The 14,439-nt window shown below is 41.8% G+C and overlaps 1 protein-coding gene across 1 annotated transcript in view; it reads left to right on the top strand.

Annotated features, from left to right (window-relative positions):
- Positions 1–14,439, top strand: part of SLC49A4 (solute carrier family 49 member 4) — a 134,832-nt gene that overhangs the window by 51,337 nt on the left and 69,056 nt on the right. Inside the window, exon 2 of the mRNA XM_039494267.1 lies at positions 4,270–4,363. Within this exon, the coding sequence (XP_039350201.1) occupies positions 4,270–4,363 (94 nt within the window). The remainder of the gene's footprint in view (positions 1–4,269; positions 4,364–14,439) is intronic.

Below are 14,439 nucleotides of genomic sequence, written 5' to 3'. Positions count from 1 at the left end.
TAATAAACCAGATACATATGTTTTGGCAAATACTAGTAGTCAAATATAATGAAAGCTGAGAATATACAAATATGTGATTGCTTAACCTTTCTACTGAAACTGAAAATCCACTCTTTTATCTTTTTTTTTAAGAAACTCCAAGGTGTAGAAATCTGGTAAGCTGTGCAGATACATAAGTAGTTCCCTTTTGATGATCACTCAAGCCAATTTGGACAAGCATTTGCTGTGCTGAGTGTTGCATGTGAATGTCTTAATGCACTTTGAATTTGAAAAAGACTGTTCCATCGTGGCAGTAGAGTAGGGAATAGTCATAATTAAGGTATCTGACTTGTTGACCTCAGACAAGCAAAATATGTAAATCCAGCATATGAATAGTTCTATACAAGTCCAAATTAATTTTTCCCTTGGAGCTGTTCTGAGTTGTACACAGCAAACAGTTCGGAGTGCAGCTGACTAATATAAAAAAATACTGAGGTAACGTACTTGCAGAGATATGAGACTATCAGCTGGAAAATGTGTATGGAACTCCTTGAATCTTTTTGGAGAAATTCAAGTTTTGCTACGCTTTCAAATCTTACTGACATCTGTTTGCTGACATTGTCAGTCACCTCAGAGAAGAGACGCTTACATGTTGCTTGGCCTTCTCTTGCTCTCTTTTCCCGAGGTTCATGTGCATCTTGCTCTGACACCTCTTTCCAAAACTCATCAAAAGTTTGTCGCTTTTGGTGAATTTATTCTGTCTCACAAATCTGCTGAATACAAAACCCAGTATTGTCCATCTTGGTTTGAAGAACATCAAATAACTCTCCTGTCACTTCAAATATGTCACTCCAGAGTCAAAGGAGAAACATAAACTGACAATCATCAAGCATGGTCAGAAAAGTCTTGGCTGAGGTAAAAGATGAGCATTCCAGTCTCCTGGATTTTGCACTACACTTCTCTGTTCTGCTGAACAGTTTGTACAAGCCTTGAGTGAAAATTTCATCTTGTGGTACAAACAGAAGTCAGGCTTTGCTTAAATACGTTTCAGAGAAGTTCAGCTTGATTTGGAGATCAAGAGAAAAATGCAGATATTCCTTCTAAATTTTTTAAAAGAATCAGTCATTCTCTGATACTGTATCCTGGAAAACTGAGGGCAGGATTTAAAAAATGAGCATAGCAATGAGCAAGAAATGCACAGGGGAATTTTTCACAAATGTGTTTCTGAAGCCCACTTACATGACCTGCAATTACTGCTGCACATCGTATGTCTGAGCTACCAACTTGTCACTGAATTTAAACTTCTGGCACACCATTTCAACATAGCGATAAAGGCCAGCTGCAGTTCCATTGTTGCTAACTTCAGTAAAACTAACCAAGAATTCTGTAGCATCACCATTCTTGCTCACATAATGCAGTATAGTCAAAAGCTCACACTTATTGGCGATATTTGAGGTTTCGTCCGGTAAAATAATAACAAATGGCATTCCTCAATTTCTTTGACAATGACATTAAATCGAACATTACTTACTGCTTTGATGAGGTCATTTTGAATTCTGTTTGTTGTTCCTGAAAAAACAATAGAGGTTTCCAGATGCTGCTTCAATTATTTACTCAACTCACTGACTAATTCTAGGATTTTTACATAACTGCCCTGTCTCAGAGAATCATCTGATTTGTTATGCCCATGAAATGCCAGCTCTTGTTCTCCAAGATGACATACAGCACAAATTAGTTGCTGTCAGAATCAGGCTATTTAGCAAATTTTTGTGTGTGTTGTCTCACAGCAATTCTCTCTTGCTCATCTAACTGAAGATAAGTGTAAGCTTGTCCCAATGTTTGTAACTGTATGCAGGGTGCTAGGTGTTTCTGGCTAGTTTCATGATGTCTACATTTTGTAGATTGTTTAGGCCATTGTATCCTGCCTTATTCCGCAATTTCTTTTCCTTGATAAAAAGGTAGACAGGGTCAGCATTATACCTTATTTCTGTACACCTACAGATCCATTCACATTTATACATTGCTTTACTAAAATACTGTTTCAGATATTTTCCTGCTTTTCTGTAAGAACTCACTAATTGCAATTTTGGTTTTGACTGTCCATTTACTATTATTTGTTTTAATTATATAGTCACTTAAACTAAATTTAACTAATTTTGTACTAAACTGATTAAGAGTTTATGCCACTAACTTTGGTCTATCACAGATGATTCATTTGTACACTTGCACGTCTTGTATATTTAATTCTACACTTGCCGTGGGAGTTCTCTCTGGCTTGGTCTCAGCTGTAGGATAGCACTGATGAGGACAACAGTAACAGTGATTGCTGCCATCCCCTTCCTGGGCATACTTGATGTTCTCTTTATTTTCCACACTTGTGTTTTGCCATTAATGAGACTTTATTCCAGCAACCTGTGCGGAACTTTAATCTATGCCTTAAGCTTTTACAGAGAAATAATGTTTTGAAAGTGCTGGCTAGTCAGAGAGTATATGGTACAGAACAGAGAATAGAAGAACATATGAAACAGAAGCATATAAAAAGGCATTTTTCAAGGATGCACTTTAAAGCAGGAAAAGAATCAGGTGTGCTAATGAAGTGGAAACAGTAGGGGGGACATCTTGGTTTTTGAGCACCATAAATATTTAAGTAGATTTTGTTTTAGAAAACAGTAAAGTTTCAAATCAATTATGTATATAACTATCTAGGGGCTTTGTTTAACATGGCAATTTTAGTGTGCATATAATTTGTCTATAGAGTGCTATATGAATTTCTATGTTCTCCTGTATATAAATTTAGCAGAACTTGGCTAGTGGCTACCACTGACTGACTGACTGACCTGCTTATCTTGGTCCCACTCTCCAGTGCATACCTAGTATATTCAGTTACACACTTGCATGCCTGACGCTCCACAAAATGGCATCCTCCATGCAATGTGCCCTTGCATGTGTGGTACAAGCTAAGTCACACTGTGCAGAAGACACAATTTTAAAATGGCATCCTCCATGCTCATTCGCGCAAGCGGGCCGGACAGAATGGGACCACAGGCAGCTAGTTTTTCTGGGGCACACAGTGCATACGTTGCATGAATGGATGGCAACTGAACCAGGGCTGGACTTTTTTTATTCATATCTACAAATGCAATTGCCTATGTTCAGTTGTAGTTCAGAAATGGTGGGTAAGCCCAGGATCTCTGCAAGTTTACAGAAAGGGGGTTTAGAGCAAGAAGAATTTATTAAGGTTTCTTATTTGCCTGTTAGTATTGCAGTTGCTTTAAGTTTCATGTAATTGAATAATTCAGGGGAAAAAATGTTCCACTAGTCTGTGCTCCCTGGGACACAGACATCCTGCTACATGCAATGCTTTCTTTTGTTGTGAATGAACTTCAAGTTGTGTGGCCATATAGATATGAAATGTACAAGTGCTGTTTCATTGGATATATGCCATATTTCATAAGGCTGTCAAGATTTAACTCTGTCAAGATATATCTATTTTCCTTCTGTTTACTGATGACAGAAACACATCATTAGTAGTTGGCAAATGAAATTACAGCACTAAAGATGAAGTTGTTTTTGATCTAGCAGTTTCTCAGTCCTGAATCACAGATTTGGAGGGAAAAGTATTTAAGGAATCAGTCAATTGTAACTTATTTTGTTAGAAATGTATTATGCACGCAACCTCTGACAACTTGATCTGAACCCATCAAAAACTTCTGTTAATTGCAAGCACTGCAAAGAAGGCAAATTTTTCCAGTGAATAATTTATTTCTTCAAGGTGAAGTATAGATCTGCTTTATGAAAGAATTCAGCAAACCTCGCGCCCCCCCCCCCCAAAAAAAACCCCCAAACCAAAACAAAAACTCACTACTTCATTTAGTGTTCAGAAAAGAATGTGTGTGGGGTCCATTTCTCCCTCTACATATATAGTCCAGAGATTTTTAGATTTCAGATCACATCCATTGTGCATAATAAGGAACCTTCAGCATGAGTACCAGTGAAACTGTATAGTATTTTTCTCTTCTAAAGGTGCTTATATATGATTGGCCCAAATCCTGCAAAAGATTGAAAGGTTGGAGCTTGAATATAGAGAGGTCTGTATTTTACAATGTGAAGTCATGGTTGATATCTGTAATAACACAAAGCTTCATGGTTATGTAGGTATTTATGAAAAAGATGGTGTGTCAAGAAGCAATTTCAGGTTGCATGTATGTGTATGTATTCAGCTTCATTCTTAGCATTATTACTGCTTTATTTTTAAAAATTTTAATATATTGCAATTTTTGTTTGTCTTAGGTCTCAGGGTAACAGTGTTGTTAACATCCTTCCTCATGGTGTTAGGAGCCGGCCTAAGATGTGTACCACTGTCAGACCTAACAATAAGAAAAAAGTAAGTGGACAATATATATACACATTTTTGGCGTGTTTTAAATGTCCCTGTTTTCGCTGCTATTACAATACAGAGTAATGTTAACAAAGGTTTTCCATATCAGACTCTGATATATAGAAACACCCATTCAATTTAAACTAGCTGTAACACTTCTTTATTTGTTTCTCAGAATTGATTTTAGCATAATTCTTTTACATGGTATCTGAGATTGCAAAGCACTTTATAAACTTCAATTAATTAAGCATCACCACACCCCTGTGAAGATAAGCATTAAGCTTAGTTTTACATATGAGGAAACTGAGGTATAGAGAGGTTAAGAAACTTGCCCAAGATCATACAGTTAATCATCCCACACAAAATAAAAAATAGCTTATTTGTTTGTTAAATGTTAAGTAAGTAGCTTACATTTTACGTATTGGATTTCTGTGATCAAACACTGAGGCAAATGAACTAATATGAAAGTGCCCCCTTTCATACAGTATATTACAATCCTCATTCCTAGGAAATATATATTTTAAAATTACTTGCTTTCTATGTGGTTGAAATGTATCCTTAGCACGTAGGCAATGTCGGAGATGGGAATAGAAAGTAGTACCTTAATAAAGCCACATAAATCCAAACTGTTCAGTTGTGCCTTTCTTTAGAATGTCTTGAATTTGGAAGCCTGTCCGTAGTACAGGCTACAAGTCTTATTTTTATGGACATGCTAAATGACCATTTGTTGTTCAGCCATCTTTATTTGTCTGTTTTTATACACTCTCTTGCCAATAGGAGGCAGCATAATAACACAGCTATACATTTCTTTTTCTTCAGAAAAGTATAGTAGCATTGACTCATAAATATTTGTGTGTGTGTGTATATCTTATTATCTAGAAAAGGAGTTAATTTTAAAGGATTTTTTGGTCTGGAAGTGTCTCTTTGCTTTAGAAATTCAGTGGTGTATTTAACCTAGCCTTGCTCTAGGACCACATATATTTGCTCTTTGTGGATCATTCAGCAGAGAACAATGAAAGAGAAGGATTTTTTTTAATTCTCCTGCTCCTAGCCTTGCTCCTGAATTTCATTGCTCCAAAATGAAATAGCAATGTGGAAACTTTTTTGCTGAGGAAAGAACAGTGGCTTTTATTTTTGAAATGCCAAGTACATTGTAGGGCAGGGATTTACAGACTGCAAATCAGGTAAGTTGTAAAGAGAGAGTTGGATGGTTTAGGGTACAGGTAATGAGATAAGAGATCTAGGTCATTGATTCTAATCCAGACCAGGTCAGTAGTGAGTAAAGTTACCATCACGTGATGACTAGTTTAATGACGTAGGTGTAATGTGTTGATGATTTCATTCCAATTCTCATATGACAAGTATGTGTATTACAAAAACCACAGGCACACCTGATATTAACCATCTTTGTGCTAGTCACAGCAGGTTATTCAAGGATTCAATGGGCTGTGAAGTGAGGTTGAAGCATATTGTCAAGGCAGCTTGGGGAGTTGTTCTTGCTGATTGCCCATGCTGTACCTGTTCTGGGGATATGTAGCAGTACTCAGTCTACAGCTCTGTCAATCCTGTATCTCTCACCAGCACCAACAATTAAATATTACAAAAATGTGTTAAATAGTTTAAATGCAGTGGAATGAAATATTTTGTACTCTTTCACCTCTGACCTGCTACAGTAGGGTTATGAAGTATTTAAGCACCAGAGATAATGTATTCTCAAACTGTTGCCTGTGGAATAAGTTTCTGGAGAAGATCAGATTAATTAAATCAGCCTTTTTGAGTAAACTTTTCCACCATGTCCACAATGAAGGGAAGCGGGGCAGGAGGGAGAAAAAAAAACCCCACTCCCTTATAGGTGTTTTTCTCACCAAGAGCCTCTTAAATTAGGGAAGGAAGAGGAGCTGAAGACTCAATGAAGACCAATAAGGACCGTCCCATCCATATCTAATTTATCAGGGAAGCTCTTAGCTATTATGGTGAGGTGTGCTACTGAAAACCTATAGATCTATTGGTAGCCTGAGGAGAATCCTGATGGAGAAGGTTACTTATTTCATTTGTTTGTGCTGTGAAAATATATATAATCTCAAATTGAAATTGATAAAATTGCTAGATATTTTGCCTGTTCTATGAAAGTAGAGAGGGTTTTTTAGAACTTACAGCTCTACCTATGGAAATAGTTTGATCGTTTAGGTTGTGTGATAAAAATATACAGAGGATTAATTATTTCCCAACTGTGTGAAAAAGGCTGTTCTTTTTATTGTACATTTCTTGTGACAACTGTAACTGCACTGTTCACACTGTACATGCAGCTATCTGCTGTTAACTTTGCATTTTGAGGCCGAAGACTGAAAGCCAAGTTACATCACTTGAGAAATCTTTTATCGAGTAAAATTGTGCTTATTGAAATAGGCATTCTTGGTTTATACAGCTTTGTTTTTAAATTTTGTAACAGTTGGCTGTGCCCTCAACTGTGCAGTTATTCCAAATACTTATGTACATAAATATATGAGCTTTCATCAGCCCATAGGATTAACAGGTTATGCTTTGGCAATACTTGAATAGTTTGTTGTTCCACAAATAAAGTCTTCTTGAATTGAAAACTGATTTTCTTCTTTATAATGCCTATTTTATAAGGTGGCATAAGTGAAAATCTTTGAAACATTTTTTAATATTCTGTAATGATATTGTTAGAGTCCAAGGAATAATCTATAGAAACATATGTAATGGTTACCCATGGGAGAGTTGCACTGATATGATGATGAATAGAATTAGAATAATGGTTTCTGGGTTTTTATTTTTGTTTTTTTCAGTCTCAGTTTGGCCTAGTAGACATTCTATCCCAAAACCTTTAGCAACTCAGTATTAAGGTTGTTCAAGCACATTTCCTATCAAAGTGATCACTAAAAATCCAGGAGATCACGAATTAAATTTATGTTCCATCCACACCAACTCACATACTTTTCTACATAAACAGTATAATCCCCAAATATGGAGTCCACAACAAACTCCTCAGTTCTAGTGTATAACCACCCACAATGTACACATCCAATACCTCAAAGTCACACTTAAACAAAACTTAATACTGACCTCAGCTGACTTGTGTCCTGTATGCATAGGTATAGTGGTAAAATCTGTAATGTGACTTGCATGTGAGACAGTATTAAGTCAGAATTAAGTTTGTACATTTATGTGACTGAGGAATTACATTATGGATCTGTTCCCAGGGCACCTGATCCTTCTGGTGAACCTACAAGAGGGGGATCTAAGTGCATTAGCAGGACTGTCAAACTAGGACTCCCATGCCAAAAATTAATAAAACTAACAGAGGTTGGATTGAAGGACATGGATGAAATGGAGAGTTATAGATATTGGCATGAGACTTGTGGACCCAGGGTACATAGTGGTGCTAAGGACTGGTGGTCTTTCATGCCTGTGTAGTTAGTATGTCGTAAATGTAATATCCATTGTTACATTTAAAGAAGAAAAAAAATCCTTCGTTAAATTTATGTAGGCTCAGACCAGACACATCTAGACTTTCTCAGATAATTGTTGTTGTAAGTGTCAGGGATATTACGGTAAATTTGTAAAATTGTAAAAAGGTTATTTAAATAAATTTCTAAATGTGATGAAAGCCTCCACACCTCTTATATGCAGATTTAAATTGGGTTTCTTCTTATCTTTTCAGTTTGCACTAAATCTAAAATATTTGTGGTTGATATGAAGGCAAAATTTTCTCCATCCAGTTGACTTCAATATTTATTCTACTTGTAAAAACAAGAGTAAATAATTTTAAATATTGTATGTAAAGCGGAAATGCTCTGTGCATTTTCTTCTTTATTTTTGTTTAAAAAATGTTTCAGTCCAGAAACACTTGTCTCCAAAGGAAAGATTTTACCAGATACGCTGGTGTAATTATACCCGTATAGGTACACCAGAATAAGTGTGTTCACATGAACACCATATAACTCTGTTAGTTTAATAGTGGCTTTTTAGATTAGCTTAAAACCCATCCAAAGTGACATAAACCAAACAGGAAAAAAAGGTGCTGTTATACTGGAATAACAGCATACACAGAGGGAGTTATACCAGTATAACTATATGGCTATAAATCTCACCCTAGCTTATACAGGTATAGTTTGTCATGTAGATAAGCCCTAATATCCTTCATGATTGATGTGGATTTGAGTGTCAGTCTCAGGGCATGGAGGGTCATTAGAGAAAATTGAGTATTGGGCAATGCTTGCCTGCCTGAGGAGACATAAAGTTCTTTACCTCTTGGAAACTGAGGGCTTGGCTACACTTACAAGTTGCAGCGCTGGGAGTTACAGCGCTGGTCATGCAGCTGTGTAGGGCCAGCGCTGGAGTGTGGCCACACTGACAGTTACCAGCGCTGCAGTGTGGCCACACTTGCAGCACTTTCCAGCGCTGTATTGAGAGGTGCATTGTGGGCAGCTATCCCACAGAGCACCTCTTCCCATTTTGGCGCTGAGTATTGTGGGAAGGGGAAGGAAGTGTGTGGGTCATTCCGCTTCCTGTGCCAACGCCCGTGGTGCATCGCTTCACATCCCAGCAATCAGTCTTTCTGGCAACGTTTGGCGCCATTGTGAGTGTCTTTCTGTTTTACTCTCTGTGTGTGAATCGCGATTTCTGTGGGAAATGGAGCCTGAGCTGCTGAGGACTGTGCTGATGAGTGTCGCCAGCACAACATGTTTGGCAGTCGAGCTATTCCTTCAGCTCCAAAGTGACAGTGAGGAGTCCGACGATGATATCGATATGGATTTGCCTGCCGCGTGTGACACTACAGTGCTTGTGGCATTCACGGAAATGCTCAGCACCGTTGAACGCCGCTTTTGGGCTCGGGAAACAAGCACTGACTGGTGGGATCACATCGTCATGGAAGCTGGGATGAAGAGCGGTGGCTACAGAACTTTCGTATGAGAAAAGCCACTTTCATGGGACTGTGTGCTGAGCTCGCCCCCATTCTGCGGCGCAAGGACACAAGATTGAGAGCTGCCCTGACGGTGGAAAAGCGGGTGGCTATTGCAATCTGGAAGCTGGCAACTCCAGACAGCTACCGGTCGGTCGGGAACCAGTTTGGAGTGGGAAAGTCGACCGTTGGAATCGTGTTGATGCAAGTTTGCAAGGCAATTAATCGCATCCTGCTAAGAAAGACCGTGACTCTGGGGAACGTGCAGGACATTGTGGATGGCTTTGCACAAATGGGTTTCCCTAACTGTGGAGGGGCGATAGATGGGACGCATATTCCGATTCTCCCCGGCCTCAGAGTACGTTAATCGTAAGGGGTATTTCTCTATGGTTCTCCAGGCGCTTGTGGATCACCGTGGGCATTTCATTGACATTTACACAGGCTGGCCTGGAAAGGTGCATGATGCACGCATCTTTCGGAACAGTGGCCTGTTCAGGAAGATGCAGGCAGGGACTTTTTCCCAGACAGGAAGATCACAGTAGGGGATGTCGAAATGCCCATTGTGATCCTTGGAGACCCCGCTTACCCGTTACTGCCTTGGCTCATGAAACCCTATACAGGGAAGCTTGACAGGAGCAAGGACCGGTTCAACTCCAGGCTGAGCCGGTGCCGAATGACTGTGGAGTGTGCTTTTGGCCGTTTAAAAGCGCACTGGAGATCCTTGTATGGGAAGCTAGACTTGGGGGAAAGCAGCATCCCCGCGGTTATATCCGCTTGCTGTACCCTCCATAATATTTGTGAAGGGAAGGGTGAAACATTCAGTCAGGCATCGACCACCGAGGTTCTAGTCCTGGAGGCTGAATATGCACAGCCAGAGAGCAGGGCTAATAGAGAGGCCCAGCACAGGGCTTCAAGGATTAGGGATGCCTTGAGGGAAGAATTTGAGGCTGAAAGCCAACAGTAATGTTTGCTGCCTTGCATGGGAGTGAAGTGGAGTTTTTACACTGTTATTCTATTATCCCTAAAATGATTTGCAGTGCCTGTTTCTTTACTGGGCTAAGGTATCTTTCACTATCTGCTATAATAAAGACTGTTTTCAAAGCCAAGAATTGTTTTATTGAAAAGAAAAAAACTTCCTTGACAGACAGACAGACACACACAACATTTCATGAACACAAGAGGGCAGGGGTGTGGGTTGGTGAACTGCACAGTCACAAGTTTGCATATGTCCTGTCTGGAGTGCTGTGCAATGAATCCTGCACTTCAGGGTGCATAAACTGCATGGTGATGGGGGTTGAGTGCAGAGGGTAAGGGTTGTAGTTATCAGGGCTGGTTGGTGAGCATTACAGGTGTTGGAGGCAGCTGGTGGTGGTAAGAACCTGGATGCTGGGGAAGGGGGGTTTGAGCTGACATTGGGGCACAAGGCAAAAAGCTTTGGGACGGGGGGGGTGGGGAAGTAGCACTAGTGCTCTGCTTGCATGGCAACGAGTGACTCGATAGAGTCCGCTTGGCACGACAGGATGCTTAGCAGCTGCTCTGTGCTTTTCCTCTTGGCCACTGCATTTCTCTTGCGGATCCTGCTTTCCTTTTCTCTCCACTCCTGCAAGTTTTTACTCTCTCTAGCAGAGTGAGCAATAACAGTTTTTAGCATGTCCTCCTTGCTCTTTCGGGGATTTTTCCTCAAATTCAGCAGTTTCTGTGCTGTGGTACATCTGGTCAGTCCAGCAGTCAAGGTCACTTTAGAAAGGCAGAAATGACAACATTTAACAGGGTAGCATTGTTTTCATTATCTCATCCAGACAGTAATTCCCACACACTGAAGGAGTTCTTAGTCCTCACTTTAGCATTCTTTTACCACACACATAACACAACAGAAGACACAAAATGGTGAGTGAGGGGTGCTGCATAGAGGGAGAAGTGGGGCTTGAGCGATAGAGGGGTGCTGGTTGCTTCGGGGAAGTGCACCGAACAGCTGCAGTGATAGAGGGGTTGAGTGAAGATGCAGCTGCAGGGGTGATCTTCACTATCTCCCTATCTCTATCACTATCTTCACTAAAGAGTCTCCCAACATTTTTCACAGGAGTTAATCCTGGAAGATATCTCCCTGCTGCGGGTCACTAGGGAAGAGCGGGAGGCTCTTCTACAGCAATGTGGATTCCGCCCTGGACCCTATGCAGCTTGCCTGTGTTCAGCAATGGTCCCCCCACCCCTCGCGGCACAGTGGCGCGGACGCGTTAGCCTGACTGGGACAAGGACCACAGTGGCTCTCCCTATAAACCTGCGCAGGCATATTGCCCACGCTCTGGCTGAAACTTTTGAGGGGATTACTGCAGCCGATTACCGCGACGTGATAGACCACATCAATGGGCTATTCCACATCTAGGCTGGCATGCATGCAGCCCTAACCCCCCTTCCTCTCCAGAAACATTTCCACCCAGAAAATAAAAGCCGCTTACCGGTAACCCGCTGCTCTGCTTGTCCTTCTGCAACTGCTGGCTGCTGCGATTGGGTACTTTCCTCCTGGCTTGAGAACAGCTCCTGGCTGCATGCGCCCTGGGACTCTGGGGTGTCTTCCCCCATCCCAGTAGCTTCACTCATGTTTTCCTCCACCTCCTCCTCCTGTCCACCACCCTGCTCAGAAGTGTCCATCGTGGTCCTGGGATTGGCAGTGGGGTCACCCCCAAGTATCGCGTCCATCTCCCTGTAAAAACGGCAGGTCGTGGGGGCAGCTCCGGATCGGCGATTGCCCTCGCGGGCTTTGTAATAGGCACTCCGCAGCTCTTTAACTTTAACCCTGCATTGTAGTGCGTCCCGGCTGGGTTTGTTTAGTTTTACCTCAGTAGTCTCTTAATAACAAATGGTGAAAAGAAGCTTTCATTTCATATGGCCCCATTTTTCAAACTTGGATAAAGCTTTGACCAAAAAACATTCTCAAGTATATGACAGCTATGATGGCTGTACAAATAACATGGTGTTATGATATGAGGATTTGAGTGAATTTGTCCCTGTACTGTCAGGGGTCTCGCTATACTGTTATGTTGTTGCTTTTTAACTGACAGTATGTCTGACAGAGATGTCAGTGTCTTGGCCTGATACTGCAGTGTTTGTTTCACTGTAAATCCTTGTCTTTCTTCTGGTAGGCTTTCAGTAATATTAGTTTAAAAGTAACTACACTTTTTCAATTATTTTAACTTTAAAAACACAATCCATTGTTTTTTCACAACTTTACAAGTTTTTTTTTTAACACAGGTAAGAGAAGAGATATACCCAGATTTAGTATCTGAGATATGTTCTGATCTGATGTGGGTCATTTCAAAGTCAGCTCATTCTCTAATAACATGATAGATTGTGATGAGACTGCAATAAGTGCACACCGGCTGCTCATAGAACTTCTGTGTGGAGACATCACCACCACCACCACCACCACAGGAGAGAAGCCAGGAGAAGGAACATCAGTCACTGCTGTGACCCAGCAGCCAGGATCCAGAAGCTCTACTGGTCAAACCACCCTAATGCTATGAGACAGAGCCTTGACAGGCCCTCATCTTACTGCACAATCTCGTCAGAGAGACTATTCTCATACTTCAAGGGTATGTTTAACTGTGTAGCTCAGAGCGACGTGCAGCGTCCAGAGTGCCTTCGTCTTCTACCGCACATTGACTGTGCAGGAGACCTGGACCAAGACTTTACATCACAGGAAGTAGAGACCAGACTTACGAAGACCAAAAACACAACTCCAGGAAAAGATGGTATTCGCTATAACATCTTGAAAAAACGAAACCCCAGCTGCCTGGTACTAACTGCACTTTTTAACAAATGCAAACAATTCTGCTGTACGCCCAGCTCCTGGAAGAAGTCTATGACGGTGCTCATCTACACAAAGGCGAGCAAGATGACCCTAGCAACTGGAGTTGCTATCTCTCTCTGCTCCAACATGTACAAACTGTATGCCAGCTGCCTCGCGGCTAGGATAACAGACTGGTTGGTGAATGGAGGAGCCATCAGCTCCATCCAGAAAGGCTTCATGTCATGCAAAGGCTGCTGTGAACACAACTTTGTCCTTCAGACTGCCATCCGCACGGCCAGGAGGGCACGGAGGCAATGTGCCTTAGCGTGGCTCAACCTGGCTAATGCTTTTGGATTGATGTCCCACCAGCACATTTTTGCCATGCTGTGAGAGTTTGGGATGCCTGAAAACTTTCTCCAACTGATCCAGGAACTTTATGAAGGCTGCACCACCACCATCCGCTCCATGGAAGGAGAGAAGTCTGAAATTCCTATCCATAACAGTGTGTGAAGCAAGGTTGTCCCCTCAGCCCCATCGTTTTCAACTTAGCCACGGAGCTGCTCATTTGAGACATCTCCAGCAGGCTAGGCGGTTTTGACCTCTACAGCAATAGCGTGAATATCTTGGCCTTCGCAGACGATCTGGTCCTGATCACAGACAACCTCGAGTGTCTCCAACAAATGCTTGACATCACCAGCCATCCTGCCAACTGGATGGAACTCCACTTCAGTACTAGGAGGTGCACATCCCTGCATATCGATGGCAGTAGAATGGACTCAGTCCAGGCGACATCTTTTCAGATCCAGGGTGAACCTATGATCTTCCTTGAGGACGGGAAAGTATACCAACGTCTCGGCACGCCCACAGGTTTCTGCATCCAACAGACACCTGAGGATACCATTGTAGAGATCCTCCTCCCTGCTGGCACCACGGCAGAAGATCAATGCCTTGAACACCTTCCTGATTCCCTCGTATCTCATTCGTCCTGAGGGGATCTGCTGTGGCGAAGGTATCTCTGAACAAGGCAGACAACACCATCAGGCAGCTAGTGACGAAGTGGATGTTTCCTCCCAAGAGAGCCAGCAATGAACTGGTGTACATCTCGCACAGGCAGGGTGACGCCAACGTCCCTGTATGGGTGATCTGTGCAACATTGCACAGATCACTCACGCCTTCCGTCTTCTGACGTGCCCGGACGCCATGATGAGGAACATCACAGAAAGTGCCATTCGGGATGTCATCAAGAAGCGAGTCGCCAGGACCCTCTCCAACCAAGATGTTGCCACCTACCTGAGCACCTTGCTGAAAGGTGAATTTGGAAGAGACAGGGGAGACTTTGTTTCACTCTGGACTCGTGCTCACAACGCTATG

This window comes from Mauremys reevesii, linkage group 11 (assembly GCF_016161935.1).
Source record: "Mauremys reevesii isolate NIE-2019 linkage group 11, ASM1616193v1, whole genome shotgun sequence".
NCBI classification, from domain to species: Eukaryota; Metazoa; Chordata; order Testudines; family Geoemydidae; genus Mauremys; species Mauremys reevesii.
Note: the sequence above shows the minus strand (reverse complement) of the source record. Positions and strands in the feature narration are given on the sequence as shown.